Consider the following 20,789-nt stretch of genomic DNA (forward strand, 5'->3'; position numbering starts at 1 on the left):
CAATTTTTAGCATTTTGCATGAAGCAAGTTACAAATTGTTCAAATTCTGTGGGTCTCTATGCATTCTCAAAAATTTGATACAAATTCAACTTGCATCGAATCGATTTGACCTTATGTAGGAAAGTTGATGTCCTCAATTTAGCAGTTTTCAAAACTACACCAAAAGCTGGTATCTGGATCTAGCTTGAATTTTATAAAATAACCATCTAGACTTAAGGATAGACTAGTACTCTGAAATTGTCTAGCAGATGACAGTATTATTTACCTAACTATAATCTGACTTCCATCTATATACCATTGACAAGAGGTTGGTGAGTTTTGCATGTTGAATGTCTGTGGGTGAAGATCTTTCTGAAACAGGCATCAAGCCTACACTTTAACTCTTAGAGAGTCATAGGAGGTTTGAATTTCCTGTACATATTAAGTACTAAAATATTGCTTCTCCTTCTAGAGCAAATCCCAAGTAATGAGAGTAGTCGATCTCTTGGGATTCCTAGAGTAGTCTATGACAATAATGGTCTTAGGGGTTTAAAAAAACAATGTAATCTCTTAAGAAAATGAAGTCAAATTTCTATATATGGTTAGCATATGAAAAAAGATACAGTCTGTATGTAAGCCATGATCTTGCTACCTTGCTAAAGTGTGCCAAACATAAAGCTGAAGACATTGGCCTCACTGACCATGTAAGTGCAAAAGGAAATGGCAGGTATAATAAAAGTTGGGAAGATTTTGAAAATTAGGTATAATGAGATGGCTAGCTGAAATGTAAAACTGTATGACATAATAATGGGAGGTATGCGAACAGCAGTATCTGTAGATTACAGAGGAACTGTACCATATCATGTACAGTATATAGCTCAGCTGTGCATTGTACTGAAGTTAGATGTGCTAATGTCAAAAGAGATATATAAAATAATGAGCATTGTGCAACTTACTATGCATAAATGATAACTGAAATCTAAAATGTACTTCATTCTAACTAAATAACTAAGTTATTGATTCCTACAGTACTATGCTCCAGTTTGCTTTCATGTGTTATTTCTCATTGCACATAGGGGCAACTAAGGATATGGGTAAGATGCTCGGAGGAGAAGAGGAGAAAGATCCAGATGCCCAAAAAAAGGAAGAAGAAAGACAAGAAGCTCTTCGTCAGCAGGAGGATGAAAGAAAGGCCAAACATGCCAGGATGGAAGCAGAAAGGGAGAAAGTCCGGCAACAAATAAGAGATAAGGTGCCCCTTTAAGTTCAATTTTGACTGTAGAATTGTATATTACAAATCTTAGTGTTGACAATGGATAAGCGAATCTCTTGGTTTAGGTCAAGAAATTCAATGCACATTGACAATTCGATTATGTGAATCGAATTTCCATTATTCTGCTCTTAGGTCTCCCCAAACCTCAGATCATAATAAACATAGGTAAAACAAAGTAAAAAAAAATTATACTCACCATGTGCAGTATCGTTCTCCAGCACCAGACATCCATGTAGGCTATGACGCAGACTGAGCCCTGTGATGTCATAACATAATGTTGGGGGGCATAGTCTGTGCCGGAGGTGCCAAAGATGAATGGCACAAGTGTTAGAGACTGCACAAGACCAAAGCAGCTGACCAGACTTGAGCATGGCTGTTTGGCAATGCAGGTGAGGGCCCTGGGAGAACATTTTTTTAAATCCTTCCAGCCTCTCCATAACCAAAATGGGTGCCAGTGAATCTGTATTTTTTTGTAAAATTTTAAGGAAATTCTATTTGGCTCAAGCCAATTTGCTCATCTCTATTGTAGGCTGACAGGAGAAAAACTGAAAGTGACCTTGATATATTCATATTCTTTTGAGGTCATTCATTACATACAATAAAACTGTGAAACATTCGGGTTGCTATGGAAACTAAAATTTTAAGTACTTTAAAGGAAGTTTGTCAGCACAAAAAACCTATTCAAACCCAGCGCATTCATTGTAGGGGACATAGTGTTAATAAAAAAATCATACCTTCAGTGTCCAAATCTGTTCCAGTGTTGGCGAGAAATCATTCTTTCTTCAAATATGATACTGAAATCCTCGTTGCACCCTTGTGTGGCCGACCAGTTCAGAGCATTTTCCCACCTACTTGGTTCACCTCCTCTTCCTTGACTGGCAGCTTTGGCTTAATAGGAACCAGAGGAGGGTAAAGATCAATGGAAAACAAGTAGGTGAGAAGGAGGGCACTTGAACTACTCACCCACACTAAGGGTGCACCTTATTAGAAAGAACATGAAGGGTCATCTGGCTGCATCTACCATGATAATGATACCCATTTAATAATGTAGCATCTTTCACTATATGACATTCCTTCTGGTTCATGTGAATCATTCTGATACTTGATCTTTCAGCAATCAGTGTAGCAGTCCATTGTATTCTCTTGGCTAAAAGTGCAACGTTACAAATTGAACCCGTAATCTAGCACCTATTCTTTATGTTATTAAATATTTTATGAAAATAAGAATTATTACACATGACCAGAGCATCTTGTGCTGTAACTAGGGGTGCCAACTCATCATTTTAATTATTGACACACAGAAATTATTTATATTGTGACTGGTCGGTCTTTGTGCCCTACCTTGTTTTAATTAGTAGTGTAGGGCGGCGGTGTTCACACCGTGCAGTAACTGAGGCAGTGACCCAAGCAAGTCCAACATAAACAGCTATTATTCAGCAACTCACGGGTAAACAGAAAGTCCTCCGGTTCGCAGCCGAGTTAACATGAGTCCATAAACAACGGTTGCCGGGGGCAATGGCCGCGCCGGGCTGCTCAGAGCCTGACAGGTGCAGAGGCTTCCCAGGCGTGGGTTCAGCCACACTCAATCCTGATGAGCTTTCCTGCTATGCTCCTAGCAGGTTCCAACATAGAACAACACTAATCCTTAGTACAGGGGTTTTAAAGGACCTGTGGCAAGAGCCACTGGAAAACCCGGGTTGGAGGGAGGAGACCGCCCCACTGACTCCTGTGACCTCCTCCAAGAAATTAAGGTCCTGCCGGGTTTTACTTAATCTGTCCTAGCCAGGTAGTCTGACCAGGTCATAGCTCACCTTCATTCATGCATTGCAGGTGAGTTTGTGACTGCAATGCACTCCAATGGATTTAATAGGTCTCTGTACACATTCTGGGGGATATATAGCGTCCCTCGTATACAATCCCGGTCACTGCCTCACATAACCCCCCCTCTGTTCAAACTTGTGGGGTTGAACATTTGCCACCATACAGGGTGCCCGGGACAGGGCATCCGCGTTTGCTTGCAACTTCCCAGGGCGATGTTCTACAGAGAAACAGAAATTTTGCAGTGACAGGAACCACCTGGTGACTCGCGCATTCCTCTCCTTGGCATTCCTCATCCATACCAAGGGGGAGTGGTCCGTCACCAAGCGGAACTGACGCCCAAGTAAATAATAACGTAGCAATTCCAAGGCCCACTTAATAGCCAAACACTCCTTCTCTACCACACTATAGTTTTTCTCTGCCGGGACAAGTTTTCTACTCAAGTAAGTGACCGAGTGCTCTTCACCATTTACTTTTTGTGGCAATACCGCCCCTAGGCCTACCTCCGAGGCATCTGTCTGTACAATGAAGGTTTCCTTGAAGTTGGGGCAGATGAGGACCGGCTGTCCACACAGGGCCAACTTCATGGACTGAAAAGCTTCTTCTGCCTGAGGGTTCCACCGAACCATTGCCGATTTTTTTCCTTTGAAGAGATCGGTCAGGGCCGCCGTTCGCCCAGCAAAATTAGGTATAAACCGGCGGTAATACCCAAGGATGCCAAGGAACACCCTCACCTGTTTTGTACTTGATGGTTTAGGCCAGTTTTTTATGGCCTCAACTTTATTGATTTGGGGCTTGATAGCTCCTCGGCCTATCACATACCCCAAATATCGGGCTTCCTCTAGCCCTAACGCACATTTTTTTGGGTTTGCCGTTAACCCGGCGGCTCTGAGAGAATCCAGCACTGCTTGTACCTGGGATAGATGCGTATGCCAGTCGGTGCTAAAGATGATAATATCATCTAGATATGCGGACGCGTACTCCTGATGAGGCTTGAGCACTATGTCCATCAACCTCTGGAATGTAGCCGGGGCCCCATGTAACCCAAAAGGTAAGAATACATAGTGGTATAGACCCTCCGGAGTTACGAAGGCGGTCTTTTCCTTCGCCGAATTTGTGAGAGGTACCTGCCAGTAACGCTTGGTGAGATCGAGCGTGGTAAAGTACTGGGCCTGCCCCAGTCTCTCAATCAGCTCGTCCACCCTGGGCATTGGATAGAGGTCAAACTGACATGTCATTCAATTTCCAGAAATCGTTACAGAAGCGTAACGATCCGTCTGGTTTTGGAATCAGTACGATGGGGCTAGCCCACTCACTCCGTGATTCCTCTATGACGCCTAACTGAAGCATTTGTTTTACCTCAGCCGTGATGGCTTGCCTCTGGGCTTCGGGTACCCGGTACGGTTTTATTCACACCCTTACCCCAGGTTCGGTGACAATGTCATGTTGGATAACCGTAGTCCTACCCGGTAGCTCTGAGAACACGTCGGTATTGTGCTGCACCAGCGAGCGAGCCGCCCGTCGCTGCTGTTTAGTGAGGGCATCACTTATCCTGACATCCCCCTCGGACGCTTGCCTGGCTGAAGGTAGAGAACTCTCTGGCGATATGCCCGGGGTGACGTCTGTAACTAAACACTCTCGATCTTTCCAAGGCTTTAGCAGGTTTACATGGTAAAGCTGCTCAGGTTTCCTCCTTCCGGGCTGATACACCCGGTAATTTACCTCCCCCACTTTTTCTCGAACCTCATATGGCCCTTGCCACTTGGCTATGAGCTTACTCGCTGTGGATACCAGTACTAACACCTGATTGCCCTTGTTAAAAGACCTGACTCTGGCTCTTTTATTGTATGTGCATCTCTGGGCTGCCTGGGCATCTAACAGATGTTCTTTCACGATGAGTATGACCGCCGCGATCCGGTCCTGCATACTAGCCACGTGTTCAATTATACTCCTATGTGGATTCGGCTCTTGCTCCCATGTCTCTTTGGCTACGTCCAACAGACCCCTAGGGTGTCTGCCATGCAATAACTCAAAGGGAGAGAACCCTGTGGAAGTCTGGGGTACCTAACGGACGGCGAATATCAAATAGGGTAGCAACATGTCCCAATCCTTTCCGTCCTTAGAAACCACCTTTTTTAACATGGACTTGAGGGTTTTATTGAACCGTTCTACTAGCCCGTCGGTTTGAGGGTGGTACACCGAGGTGCGCAATTGTTTAATTTTTAGCAATTTGCACAGTTCCCTTGTCACTTTGGACATAAAAGGGGTCCCCTGATCCGTCAGGATCTCCTTAGGTAGTCCAAGGCGACAGAAAATGGCAAGCAGCTCCCGTGCAATCAATTTTGCCGAGGTGTGGCATAGTGGTATAGCCTCCGTGTACCATAGTCGACGACCACCAGTATATGTTGGTGGCCACGGGCGAATTTTACAATGTGCTCTACCAAATCCATTGCAATTCGTTCAAAAGGTACCTCTATCACTGGCAGGGGTACCAATGGGCTACGGAAACTTGCAGTGGGTGAGGTCAACTGACATTCGGGCCAGGATTCGCAGTACCTTTTGACCTCCGCGTAAACCCCAGGCCAAAAGAACCGCTGCAAGATACGTTCTTGCGGTTTTTTTACCCCTAAGTGTCCACCCAGCAAGTGTGTGTGTGCCAAATCTAGAACCACCCAACGGTACGACTGAGGTACTACCAACTGTTCCACAATCTCATCCCTGATCTTATCTATCCTATAGAGCAACTCACCGTTGACTACCATGCGTGGAAATACAGTATCTGCATCGGGCTGTTGGGCTACGCCGTTTACCTCTACCACCCTTTCCCGCGCCTGAGTCAGGGTGGGATCCTGTAGCTGAGCTGTCCCAAACGTGTCCCGGGACACTTCCAGCTCGGGGATCAAAGGGGTCTCCTCGACCTCTCCTGCCAGTACCTCTAAGGGAAACCTATCGGGGTCACACTCTGTCCCTAAGTTGGACACCCCTATGGCAGGTCTGTCGGGTACAGCGTTTGTAATACATTTTACCGGGGGAGAGTGGATTTTGTTTTTCCACAGAGTCCAGAACAGGGGCAAGTCTCTTCCCAACACAGTCCCATAGGGAAGAGTTTTTACCACCCCCACCACATGTTTTATGTCTCCACATGGCGTGGACAAAACTACCTCCGCAGTTGGGTACTCTCGGAGGTCCCCATGGATACACACAACCCCGACTGGCCGTCCACTGGGGTTGTCTCCTGCCACCAGCGACCCATGTACCAGAGTCACGAGATTCCCTGAGTCCAGGAGGGCCTCCGTGGGTACCCATTAACCAGTACCTGGCACAGTTGGAGTTCACTGTACCGGGGGTCGGCGCTCGCTGTGCAGACATTCTGGGCATACATTGAGACCAGGCGGCTATATCCGCAGTCCATGGGTTCCGTAGTCAGGGGACAATTAGCAATCACATGTCCCGGCCCCTGACACCGCCAGCACCTAAGGGTGGAGGTACTGTTAGGTTTTATGACAGTTTGGGAGGGAATCGGTCTCCTGCCACTCTCACTCCGAGGTTCCCCTTCAGCACAGGTACAATGCAGACTGTCCCCATCAGAGGGACGCGACCCCTTTCCCGACTCCTAGGTTGGCAGGGATCAGCGTGACATAGGCCACATATGTCCACATAGGCCCACGAAAACACACGCTGAGCCCTCACGTATGTATTGACCCCCAGCCGAGCAAGGATCTCACCTTTGAGCCTCTGGTAGTCCTGGGCATCCTCTCGACTTAGGTCGAAGTAGGCCTTTTGGGCATCGCCGACGAGAAACCGAGCCACCACTTCTGCCCACTGGCCGGCCGATAGGTTTTCCCGCTCTGCTGTGCACTCACAGATGGTCAGGAAGACTTCCAGATCGTCCTCCGGTCCCATCTTCCTCAACGCTGAGCGAACCTTGTCCCGGGCCTCTTGACGTTCCAGGGCTGGTGCCGTCTGTGTCTCCCGCAGGGCAGCCATCTGTTGCAGCAACAGTTCGTTTGTTTTTTGCTGCTGCTGCAGGGCGAGTCCCAAATGCTTTAACAGCTCATCCATTTTGTCCACGGGGTGGAACTGAAAGGTGGCAGGCCGGATTGTGGTCATGCAGCTGCCGGTGGGGTATGCCTCAGTCACAATGCTCGCATTCTCCACCAAACTGTAGGGCGGCGGTGTTCACACCATGCAGTAACTGAGGCAGTGACCCAAGCAAGTCCAACATAAACAGCTTTTATTCAGCAACTCACGGGTAAACAGAAAGTCCTCCGGTTCGCAGCCGGGTTAACATGAGTCCATAAACAACGGTTGCCGGGGGCAACGGCTGCACCGGGCCGCTCAGAGCCTGACAGGTGCAGAGGCTTCCCAGGCGTGGGTTCAGCCACACTCAATCCTGCTGAGCTTTCCTGCTATGCTCCTAGCAGGTCCCAACACTGAACACTGCTAATCCTTAGTGCAGGGGTTTTAAAGGTCCTGTGGCAAGAGCCACTGGAAAACCTGGGTTGGAGGGAGGAGACCGCCCCACTGCCTGCTGTGACCTCCTCCAAGAAATGAAGGCCCTGACGGGTTTTACTTAATCTGCCCTAGCCAGGTAGTCTGACCAGGTCATAGCTCACCTTCATTCATGCATTGCAGGTGAGTTTGTGACTGCAATGCACTCCAATGGATTTAATAGGTCTCTGTACACATTCTGGGGGATATATAGCGTCCCTCGTATACGATCCCGGTCACTGCCTCACAGTAGCCAAACTTGTGTTACTGTCTAGCTTTGGATGTGAGTTTGCAATCCTAGATGTTGACACAAAATCCAAGATGTAAGAGCTGATGTGAGGTAGTCATACATAGATATAAAGGCTCCACGTTCTATGGTAAAGTTTATTCTTTTTAACAAATAAATGGTTTATAATCAGGGGTGCACCCACTGTGTATACTGTACATATGTAATAACCAACATATCTTTATAATACAACATACCTAAAGCATTATATTAGTGTATACAGTTTACAGTGTCCAGGTTACCAAAAATCTCTAAATACATCTCATCCTTTTGCAATTTTTTCTGATATGCATTCTACCATTGTTCCATCAAGATGCTGATAAATTATGTAAATGCCAACTATAACTTATAAAGGACTGTCACTTGCTCAATAAAATCCTGTTAAATAACTTGTAAAAACACCCCAGCTCCCCTGGTTCTTCTCTTTCCATTGTAGAGATATTCACATTTGTTGCTTTTGGAGCGCAGTATGTGAAATCTCTGCTTGCAGACCAGCTGGGTATTTCTTCAGAGTCTTCTCTGGGGGCAAGCACTTTTAGACTTTCCAGATGCTGCCAAGCACACCTCGGCAGGTAACCTAAAAGTCTGGCAGTCTCAGACATTGCTGATCTGTGATTGGCAGCGCCTTAGAGGGTCTGGTGAAAGCGCACGCCCTCTGAGAAGACTCTGAAGAAACGCGCAGTTGGTCTTGCGCTCAAGTGTGAAGATCTCTACATTGGAGTGGCATTGCACAAACAGGTAAGAGAGGCAGAATCAGGGTTGATCTGCGATGTTTACAAGGTATTTAAGTCCTATTTTTTGCACAGGTGAAATGTCTACTTTAAATGTAGAATGTAGAAAAGCAATGCACAATACACTACTGTTATCATGTAACGTCTCAAACCTCACAATCTGGCCCACACATCTATAATACAACAAGTCATTAGTTTAGCAACAGCTGATGGATGGAACTAGCTCCTGCTGGTTATAGATTCTCCTGCTGGTTTGAATGTGCTCAGAGTGAAACCTAGAATGAACAGTGAGTATAAAGGGAACAGTAAAGGAACAAATATAGTTATAGGCATTGATCGCGTGCGCTGCAAGTTGAATGCAACAGCTGTTGTGCAAGGCCTGGACAATGAAAGGAATTGTGTACAAGATGAACAAATGAAAGATGAATACATACCACGCTGATTAACAAGTGCCTCTGGGTGCAGGTTATAGAAGATGTGCCTGGGTTTATATTGTCATTGTCTCATGTTGTATGTAGAAAGGAAAAAGAGCTTCCTGTCTGTGTATTACAGTGTAGGAGAGTGGAACAACAATTATTTAGCTCTTTTTCCCAAAAAGTTCCTAAATGCAAAAATATTCCATATTCTTATATGTATGAGGTGTGCACCCAGGCGTACAGTGAACAAGATATTCTGCTACAGATTTTGAGGCAAATCTGTCACAAATCCAGAGCAAATTTTGCATGCGTTACAGTATATGTGATTTTTTTACCGATTGTGACATGGATTTGCAGAGGATTTCACCCTATGCATTGCAAAGGGTATAATCTAAAATCTTTTTGCAAAACAATAGTTACGCTACAGATTTAAAAATGTGAATTCACATGAAAATCCCACTTCTACCAGTTTCAATCATTTTGGCAAGAAGTGTATAGGAATGGACCTGCTGTTTAACATGGGGCAGAGTAGAAGTCCATATGATTAGAGATGCCTCAGCACGGTCTCCAGCGGTGTGAAGAAGTGCACTAACAGGGACATGTAATGTATGATATTCGGCATGTAGAGACTACAACCAGAGACTTTACTGTGCCTTTTACTGTGTAAAAACTTCCTAGGAATTAGAGGACTGACGAACCTTAAAGAGAAAGGTTTCACAAAGGTCCTGCACCCATGGGTCTAAGAGCAATGTCAAGTTTTTCTTTCACTGTGGGTGCACTTTATCAGCTACAGTGGGTTTTAGGGTTCCCAAATGAAGATTTTCTTAAATCATAATAAGTTGTCACATTTTAAATTTAGAGGTTTTTGTTTTTTTATGATGTTCCTATAAGGACACAAGAAGAAATCATTTCATATTTAAGAAGCAATATAATATATATTAAAAGAGTTATGTTCGTCCAGAAAACTTTTAACCATATACTTATTTTGCTAAAGCGAAAATGTGATTTACTTGCACCCCCCAGGTCCAGCACTGCTTTGCCGGTCTTTGTTGTTTGTCTGCAGCGGTGATATCACATCAACAGTACTGAAGTCAGTCATAGAGATCAGCGTCTCATGCTATCTACATAAACATAAAGCCGCTGAGCTCAGTAACTAGCTGCAGCGCTGTCTTAATAACGTCACTGCTGCAGCCAATCAACGATGATAAGGTTAACAGTGGAGACATTGGGCCAGACACTGGAGAGGGTAAATAAAGCACAGTTTGTTTTTTGATAACAGCACACAACAATGATTTTGCTACTGAGTGAAAAACATGTGATTTAGGCTGCGTGCCCGCGATGTGTTTTTAATTAGTTTCTGCAGCGTTTCTGCAGCGTTTTTGCAGCTGCGGAAACGCATTAAAAACGCATGGTAGAAGGGCAGCAATGTTACCCAATGATAATCCGCATGTGCTGTGCACATGCTGCGGAAATTTCCATTGCGAATTATCATTGCGGAAAAAAAAGCAGCACTACCAATTATTTTGCGGAAGTGCTGCGTTTTCGCCGCCATTGACTTGCATTAGAACGCGCCAATTCCGCAAGACTGCATCTGTACTTGCATAATTGGCACGTTCTAATGTGCGGATGGTACCCGGGTGTAGAGGAGAGGAGAGTCTCATCCACACCCAGGTACCATTAAAAAAGCTGTAAAAAAAGAATAAAATAAAAAATAAATGCGCTCCTCCTTGCTTCCCGGCACTTCGCGGTGGATTTGTAGCACCCCGAGGGCTCGGCTGCTACAGGGGTATTGCACCTCGAACCAGAGGTGTGGTATTCCACTCCCGGGTAAGGATGGAGTGTGGACTGGAACTCAGTTAGCTGCATGCACCACATACATCCCATTTCCGGGGGACAGATCAACGGTACTCCCACCAGATAGATGTGCAGGTACGACAGCGTCTGTCCCTGGCTGGAGTGGGAGGGGGGGAGGAATATCCCAGTGGTGCAGGAGCAGAGAGGGGAGGGACTCTGGGCATAGGAAGGAGCCCATTGGTGGCTAGTCACCTGGGCTCGGGTGTCAGAGGGAGTATAAAAGGTGGGCACCATCTTAGGAGTTCAGTCAGACAGAAGAAGAGGAGAAGAGTAGTGACAGGGAGCAGCAGCCCTGTCTGGGTGCTGCTCCTGAAGGGAGCAAGAGAGAGAAAGACAAGAGGAAAGGAACAAGGAACAAGGAAGGAATGGAACCTGGAGAAAGGCCCAGAGACATGAAGGAAGAGGGAACCCGAACACGCTAGGAGTCAGCGGGTGAAGGGTTGGCAGATCAGGGTACCGGATCCCGAACTGGTGGAGGCCACTTATCCTCAGCCAGGAACCGGAGGTCGTGGCCACGTCTTGGCGCGACCACTCACTACACTCACCACGAAGGCACGCCACATAGGGTCAGGGAAACCGGAGATAGGTTTCGCCACCAGAAGGCCCGAGGAAGCTGGACATGGGTGGGTCCCTAGTGGGGACGGCCAGAGAAAGGAACGGAGAAAGGAGTTCAAGGTCACACTCTGGAACTGCCTGGGGGTTGGTCGAGCCCCGTACCTGGTGGACGCAGCACGGCTCGGGTCGTCATCACCTGCAGGACTGACACTGATAACATCTGTGAGTAAAGCATTGAAAACTGCAATCAGTCTCTGTGTTCCATCGCACTACCAGCACTAAAGGTACCGGGACGCCCTTTCTATCACTCCCTTCACCCGCACCAGCTGCCCTGAGGCCATACCTCTCCTGTTGGGGGTTATACCACCATTGCTGCACACATACCACCGGCCTCAGCGGACTGTTCTGCAGCGGCGGCCTTGCGACCGCAAATCAACGGGTGGCGTAGTCGACACTTAAACAACATCTACAAAGACTGCCGCACACTTAGTTTGACCACCCTGGGCACGGACCGGGTCCCCACCACTCGGAGACTACTACCCCCATCGGATCCGGCTCCGGGTATTCCCCCGCGCACACGTGCGCCGCACTACAGCACTGGCCCAGGGGGCGCGTCAACTTTGGCGTAGTCGGCAGGATACCGTGCCCGCAACCACCGGGTACTGTGTGCCTGAAAAAGAGACTTTTTACTTACCTGTGGTGAAGTTTCCCGCCGTCCGGAGTCGTTTCCCGCCATCCGGAGCCGATTCCCGCCATCCGACGCCATCTTCTGCCTTCTTCCCGCCATCCGTGGAGTTTTCCCGCCATTGGGCGCCATCTTGAGGACGCCGCGCGGGAAGAAGAGGGGTGTGGACTCCGAAAGCCCGCGAGAACTGAAGCCCCGCCTCACGTCCGGACGTTGCGTAAGGTCCTGGAAGGAGCCCAGTGACGCCGACGTCACAGGAGCGCGACGGAAGGTCCTCAACCCTGACGATCCACTGCGGAGCCGCGGCCTACGGAAGAGGATCATTGCAAGGTAGGCCACGGTCCACTAGGGGGGAGGGGGATGTCGGATACGGAGGAGAGCTTCACCGCCACAGCCGCCATACCAGATTGCAGAGCTGCTAGCGGTGCTCCAGAAGGAAGAACCGGAGTACGCGCAGGCCGCGCTGGAAGAGCTGAACAGGAGGATGATCTGGGCGCAACGAGACGTGCTCGCCGGGTGGAAGGAGGAGTTGACCCAGCGCACGCTGACCTGCCAACCGGAGGTGCAGCCACCATCCAGCACCGCGTCGACCCCGAGAGGCAGCAGAAGCGGACCGGAGGCCGGGGACGACGCCGCGGGGGAGGCCGCAACGACAAGTAAGGGGAACGCCGTTACTCCGGGCCCTGAGGCCGCGGACCTGCCCCTACCTCCCGCCGCGGGACCCGAAGCTCTGGGTGCCGCACCGCCCACCGTACCTCCACCACCAGTAGTCAGCTCTCCAGCAGCAAGCTCTGCAGCGGAGCCTCGCCCTGAACCGTGCTCCCCAACACCGGGCACGATCAGAAAGTCACCGGCCTGGTTAAAAGGCCGAGTGCCCGCGGGCACTGCACCCCAGCCGGGGCCCCCAGTCGTGCCATCATTGGGGAAAGACCTGTATGAGCAGCACACCTGCCCGGATGGGACACCATTCGTCTGGCCGCCTGAGTACACCAACCCCCGCTCCAGGAAGAGTCATCCCGTAGGAGCAAGGGCCCCAGATGAACCGCTAATCCCAGCTCCGGAGCCCGTGGACCTCTCTTCACCCCGCTGGAGGACGCCCAATTCGAGGGGGACCCCACTGGAGAAGACCTGATGGGGTTCACTCAGGAGACCCGGGCGGGCGCCGCCCGGCGCTATGAGACCTGCCGCCAACAACTGGCAACGTTTGAGCGGGAGCGGAGAGAGAGGAAAGTGAAGGAGGAGTGGCTCCACATTAAAAACGTGGAGCAGAAGACAAGGACCCGCCAGGACCCCCCCCCCGTACAGCTCACGGTCCCCGAGTCACCGGGACTGTTGTTAAGTTTCACATGGCATGTGGCTGGGGCATCATCCAAGACCCGAAGACCATAAGCCAGGTGTTTGTAAACAGGAGCGACGTAGAGTCCCACCTACCGGAGGGGCACAGTGGACAGGACCTGGTGCCTGGAGATACCGTCACCTATACCAGGCATAAGGGAGTGAAGGGGTGGTACGCCCTTCATGTCCACCGGGTCAAGGAAGAAGAGGAGCAATCGTACCAGGAGGAGGAGGAGAAAGAGGGCCCGGACGGGTCTGAACCTGAGGAAGAGAAAGGAGCGTGTGGAGCACACCGTTAATCGTAAACGGTAAAAGAGGAGATGTAAATAGTTACCCGACCGGGTATAAGGACTGTTGTGGGACTGTTTCCACTAAGAGTGTGGTCCCCGTTGGGACAGAAAGAGAACTGTTGCCTATTTTTGCCCTAATCCCTAACCTGACCGAGGACTGAGAGCGGTCATCTCTTCCCTCTACCTGGCCGAAGACTGAGAGCGGCCAGATCCCAAGATCCCAAGAACCCGAGAATTCAAGAATGTTTTATTTGAGAATGCCTTAATGTGAAATTTGATATGATGCCAAAGTTTTACATAGTGTTTTTGTAAAAGAGTTCCGGTGGCATTAGCCAGCTGTTGAGAAAACCTCCCATAAAGGGATGGATGAAAGTTGATGTGTTTTATGTGTACGTACACTTTAAAAATTGTTTTTACTCTATTTCAGCCCGAGGACGTGCTGTGGTTTACCAGGGGGGAATGTAGCACCCTGAGGGCTCGGCTGCTACAGGGGTATTGCACCTCGAACCAGAGGTGTGGTATTCCACTCCCAGGTAAGGATGGAGTGTGGACTGGAACTCAGTTAGCTGCATGCACCACATACATCCCATTTCCGGGGGACAGATCAACGGTACTCCCACCAGATAGATGTGCAGGTACGACAGCGTCTGTCCCTGGCTGGAGTGGGAGGGGGGGAGGAATATCCCAGTGGTGCAGGAGCAGAGAGGGGAGGGACTCTGGGCATAGGAAGGAGCCCATTGGTGGCTAGTCACCTGGGCTCGGGTGTCAGAGGGAGTATAAAAGGTGGGCACCATCTTAGGAGTTCAGTCAGACAGAAGAAGAGGAGAAGAGTAGTGACAGGGAGCAGCAGCCCTGTCTGGGTGCTGCTCCTGAAGGGAGCAAGAGAGAGAAAGACAAGAGGAAAGGAACAAGGAACAAGGAAGGAATGGAACCTGGAGAAAGGCCCAGAGACATGAAGGAAGAGGGAACCCGAACACGCTAGGAGTCAGCGGGTGAAGGGTTGGCAGATCAGGGTACCGGATCCCGAACTGGTGGAGGCCACTTATCCTCAGCCAGGAACCGGAGGTCGTGGCCACGTCTTGGCGCGACCACTCACTACACTCACCACGAAGGCACGCCACATAGGGTCAGGGAAACCGGAGATAGGTTTCGCCACCAGAAGGCCCGAGGAAGCTGGACATGGGTGGGTCCCTAGTGGGGACGGCCAGAGAAAGGAACGGAGAAAGGAGTTCAAGGTCACACTCTGGAACTGCCTAGGGGTTGGTCGAGCCCCGTACCTGGTGGACGCAGCACGGCTCGGGTCGTCATCACCTGCAGGACTGACACTGATAACATCTGTGAGTAAAGCATTGAAAACTGCAATCAGTCTCTGTGTTCCATCGCACTACCAGCACTAAAGGTACCGGGACGCCCTTTCTATCACTCCCTTCACCCGCACCAGCTGCCCTGAGGCCATACCTCTCCCGTTGGGGGTTATACCACCATTGCTGCACACATACCACCGGCCTCAGCGGACTGTTCTGCAGCGGCGGCCTTGCGACCGCAAATCAACGGGTGGCGTAGTCGACACTTAAACAACATCTACAAAGACTGCCGCACACTTAGTTTGACCACCCTGGGCACGGACCGGGTCCCCACCACTCGGAGACTACTACCCCCATCGGATCCGGCTCCGGGTATTCCCCCGCGCACATGTGCGCCGCACTACAGCACTGGCCCAGGGGGTGCGTCAGATTGAAGGACCTGCACTGACGTCAGAATCATGTGACGGGTCACGCGACGCTGACGTCGGCAGGTCCTACTATCCATCGCTGCCAGCAAGGGAGAACGGAGTCAGCAGGACACCAGGGGCCATTGGAGGATAAGTATACATTTATTTTTTTATTTTTAACCACTCTCTCGGGTCACACTATATAAATCCATGCCGTTTGCATGGATTTATATAGTGTGACCTAGTTGTCACAAGCACTTTCCAAGTGATGCTAAAATCGCCTGGAAAGCGCTTGTCTACCCGCATGCGGAAATGTCAGTGAATAACGCTCCATTTCCGCATGTCCCTGGCAGGAAAACGCATGTACAATCCGCATGCGTTTTTTTCTGCCAGGGAGATGCAGAAACGCTCAGGAAAAAATCCAGAGCATTTCTGCATCGTGGGCACATAGCCTTATACTAAATTGAACGTGTCGATTCCAAATACGAACGTAGAATTTGGCTCACGTGTCTAGATTTTAATTTATACATGCAAAGCCTGTTAACTATAATAATATTCATTCTATATTGGAAATATTTTAACGGATATGCCCAGCCCTGTCCAGATACGCTCAGACTGGTCTATCGGCTGGTGACAGCAGTAAGTATATAAGGCAAGCTGGACAGAGTTTGATAAAGTGATCTGTTATGCTGTTATCAGTTTTGAAACGTAAGATGGATAGACGCAAATGTATTAACAATCCGGACAATTTCTGTTACATATGAAGCAAATACAATAATACTTATGATCAGCGCAGGAATCTGTCAAAACGAATGAGTCTTGCTTACAAGTATTACTTTGTCAAATTGGAGATGAAGAGAAAAGCTGGGCCTTCATGTTTGATGCACTATATGTTACTCTGGGCTAACGCAGTGGTTGAATGGTAAAAGGAAAGGAATGACCTTTGCACGGCCAATGGTTTGGCTTGAGCAGAAAAATCACCATTCAGACTGTTATTTTTGCATTACTAAAATCGCTGGATATTCAAAAAGAAGCAAGTCACAAATTGTGTATCCTGACTGCCAGTCTGCTCTTAAACCAGTACCAAATGCTGTAGAGAATCCAGTGTCTGCCCCTCTTGCAACAGGAACGGCTATTGAAACTGATGGTTCTGATCCTGATGAAGAACATGTTGATTGGCATGATGTTTTTCCTGATCCAGTACAACCAGAGGGTCAGCTGCATTTGCTGAGCCAATCAGATTTAGATGATCTGGTAAGAGATCTGTCATTAGCTAAACAAAATTCAGAGCTGCTAGCTTCTAGACTTTGGGAATGGAATTTGCTACAACGAGGTACCACAACTTCACATTTTCGTCATTGACACACCAAGTTAGCTACGTACTAAGCAATGGAAAGCGATGTCTGTTTCTGTACTGATGTACATGGACTTATGATGGAGATAGATGGTATACATGAATGGAGGATATCCATAGACTCTAGCAAAACGAGTTTGAAAGCTGTCTTGTTGCACAATGGTAATGAAAAACCATCTGTTCCATTGGCTCATGAGGTTGGAATGAAAAGACCTGTGCTTCTATGGAGTTAATTTTGAAATACTCAGAAAATAAATGGAAAATCTGTGCGGACCTGAAAGCGGTAGCACTGCTGCATGGCCTACAGTTAGGGTACACAAAGCATATATGTTTCTTGTGCCTATGGAACAGTCGTGATGACTGCAATCATTACAAAATGAGACAGTGGCCTCTCAGAGTCGAGCACACAGTTGGTCAGTACAATGTACAACACAAATCACTAGTCGATCCACTTCAAGTTTATCTTCCACCAATTCACGTTAAACTTGGTTTAATAAAAAATTTGTAGTTGCAATTGATCGTGATGGAAAGAGTTTCCAGTATTTGAAGGAGAAGTTTAGCACACTGAAAACTGAGGCTAAAATAAAGGCCGGAATTTTTATTGGCCCCGAAATCAACAAACTAATGCATGATGACATCTTCAGAACAAATTCCAACCCTCTGGAACTTACATCTTGGGATGCATTTCTGCTAGAAGTGCAGAACTTTCTTGGGAATAGACATGCTGAACTAGTAGACAATATGCTTAAAGCATATGAACAACTTGGCTGCCGAATCGCATTGAAAATGCATTTCTTATTATCCCATCTTGACTTTTTGAAAAAACAAGGGGAAAGGGAAAGGGAAAACGTATGTCAGCTCACCATGTAATAGCCAGACTCATCCAGTCCCAACGAAGTCTTGCAGCGGAGACGCCCAGGTCACGGGCTACCAAAGTTCAAGTAATGAGAAAGCAAGCAAAGATGTCTCCAGCAGGACCAGGGTTGTATATATCTTGTTAAAACTTGACTTTTAATTTCAAATTATAAAAAGCCAAGGATGAGTTACAGAATGAGCAATATAGCGGCTCTTAGGTACAGCACATTCCAACGCGTTTCGGCTAAACCTTATTCATGGAATAATGTGAGAACTAAGCCTACTAGCTGAAGTTAAATAAAAAACACTTCTTGGTGATTGCTTCAGGTGTTGGACCACAGTCCAGAGGAGAATTAACCCATTATTGGCAGCTAAAATTAACTACAGCAAAAAAGCACAAAAACTACATAAAATTGGACATGAGGTAGAATGGAATACAAAATTAGTGGAAATACAAAATGAGTGAGAGATACATGCAGAAACAAAAACAAAAAGATCTTTTATGCCGTGGTGCAGTAAAACACATCTAAAAAGTTAATAGATTTTTTGTCAGTGTGAGATGTAAATTTAAGATTATAATTATTTTTATTGATATATTTGACAAAATCTGTGATAAGATGGGGAGAGCCTGTCCAAACAAGAAGTAAATCATCTATATATCGCCCATACCAAGCAATATATTTCAAAAACGGGTTTGAATCTGAAAAAACATCGGTCTCTTCCCAGGTGGCCATGACAATATTAGCCAATGATGGGGAGAATTTTCCCCCCATGCTGACTCCCCGTTTTTGCAGATAATAGCGACCGCTTAAATCCGACCGAATACGTTTTGTTTTTTTTGTTTTTTTTTCTCAAAGATATATATATTTTTTTTTTAAAGATTTTTTTTTCTTTTTTTTAATGGGACTACATATACTAACTATATTCATACTCTAATGGTGTTTAAACGGTCATGCTCACCAGACATAAAGGATGCTTAGTGATTATTATGATCATTATTATGTGTTTTACTGCTCCACGCCAATGGGTTAATTCTCCTCTGGGCTGTGGTCCAACACCTGAAGCAATCACCAAGAAGTGTGTTTTATTTAACTTCAGCTAGTAGGCTTAGTTCTCACATTATTCCATGAATAAGGTTTAGCCGAAACGCGTTGGAATGTGCTGTACCTAAGAGCCGCTATATTGCTCATTCTGTAACTCATCCTTGGCTTTTATAATTTGAAATTAAAAGTGAAGTTTTAACAAGATATATACAACCCTGGTCCTGCTGGAGACATCTTTGCTTGCTTTCTCATATCTTTACTTTTTTTACCTAATTTGGGACACTTAAGTGACGAACATGGAGCAAGGTTCCATAAAGATATTTCTACAATGGAGAACAGATATCAAGGCTGCTGGAATCCCAACATGATGGGGGACTACTGCTGGTTTTTGCAACGGGCACATATGACCGCTCACAAGAGCAAAAGCAGAAGCACTTTTAACAGTACTGGGCCTTACTTAAGTAAGACTTTTTTGAAATTTTGTTATTCCATTCGATTTTCATATACTGTTTACTATGAACATTTTTATGTAGACCTGGTAATTGAGTAAAAGTCATTCTGTACAAAATTTTTCAATGCTTTCCAAATGCTTAATTCATTTGGGCAAACTTATGCTTAGCAAAATTTCCTGACGTGTTACAGCAATTCTGACTTCGGATTTGGAATATGCACACTCGATTTAGTAAAGGACACATGGTTTCTGCCCAGTAGCAGACAATTTTTTATGCTGTGCTGTGCAATTAATTGATTATATAGCAAAATGTTTTCTGAAAGGGAACAAGTCATTTAGTGAATGAATTAGCCAAGTGTTTAGCTATGCCCCAATGTCTTTGTATTTTGTAGCGCCATTAATATGAGAAAATAACACTAATGTCCTTGCATACAGCATATTCCTGTATTTTGCTTCTAAACCACATCTGTTTTAAGACATCCTCACATTATTCATATTAGAGGCAAAGATGTGGTGTATATTAGGACTCCATTTACACCTGTTAGGCTTTTCCTGCTGCGTAAGAAGGATGGAATTGAGTCAATGAGCCATGACTTCCTCTATCTATTACAATGTCACCCAAGAGTGGTGGGCACAGATTCAATGGTCCATGTATCCAATCTAAAACTTGCCTCATTTAATATAAGGTCACCTTCAAACAGAAAACAACAGCCTGCTTTTCTCTATACTATGCCAAATTGTTACGTTTCCAAATCACAGGGAAAAAAAGGGAAACGTGTGACAAATATATGATAATCTACATTATGAAATTCACATTGGGATATTAGTTAAGAAAAAAAATAAAGGCAAGTGCAAAATGAAGGACAAAGATTTTAATTCTAAAAGCTTTGAAAAAAAAACCTTTAGAAAAAAAGACAAGCTGACATCAACCCCAACCCTATTACCCCACTGCAACCGCTACAGGGCAGTGGGAAGCGCGTGGCTAAGTGCCAGAACAGGCACATCCCATGGATGCGCCATTTCTGGGACGGCTGACGGCTGGTGTTTCTAGCCTGGGAGGGGGCCAATATCCATGGCACCCTTCCTGGGCTATTAATATCTGCCCCCAGCTGTCTGCCTAGCCTTTGCTAGCTATTAAAATAGGGGGGACCCCACGTCATTTTTTTTTGGGTCCCCCATTTTAATAGCTAGTAAAGGCTAGGTATTCAGCTGGGGGCTGATATTAGTAGCCTGGGAAGCTCCGTGGGTATTACCCCCTTCCCAGGCTTCAAACATCTGCCCCAGCCATCTGCTTAACCTCTGCTAGAGACTAAAATTACGGGGAACCCTATGCGAATTTTTTTTTTTAATAAATCCTTTATTTTAACACTAAATGACAAGTACAGTAACCAACACTGTCACTGTACTTATTATATATATGGCTGACATGTTTCTTTCTATCTAATCTATGTGTGATGCTCTATTCTTCCTGTTCTAAATTGTCAGTTACCGATGTATGCCGCTGATGAATTGCTAGCCGGCTTTTTTAAAGAGACAAAAACACTATTATTTTTTTTTTAATAAATCCTTTATTTTAAAACTAAATAACAAGTACAGTAACCAACACTGTCACTGTACTTAGAAACATGTCAATCACATATATAATATCTAATAATATCTACC

General features: G+C 46.7%; 1 protein-coding gene across 3 annotated transcripts in view; it reads left to right on the plus strand.

The window, feature by feature from the left end:
• CPLX2 (complexin 2) overlaps nt 1–20,789 on the plus strand; it is a 408,616-nt gene that overhangs the window by 341,518 nt on the left and 46,309 nt on the right. For all 3 annotated transcript variants that reach the window (XM_073651150.1, XM_073651149.1, XM_073651148.1), the window contains one exon: nt 1,056–1,231. In XM_073651150.1, the coding sequence (XP_073507251.1) occupies nt 1,056–1,231 (176 nt within the window). The remainder of the gene's footprint in view (nt 1–1,055; nt 1,232–20,789) is intronic.

The sequence above is a fragment of the Phyllobates terribilis genome, unplaced genomic scaffold (genome assembly GCF_046119375.1).
Source record: "Phyllobates terribilis strain yellow unplaced genomic scaffold, ASM4611937v1 Scaffold_11__3_contigs__length_659146591, whole genome shotgun sequence".
Classification (NCBI taxonomy): Eukaryota; Metazoa; Chordata; class Amphibia; order Anura; family Dendrobatidae; genus Phyllobates; species Phyllobates terribilis.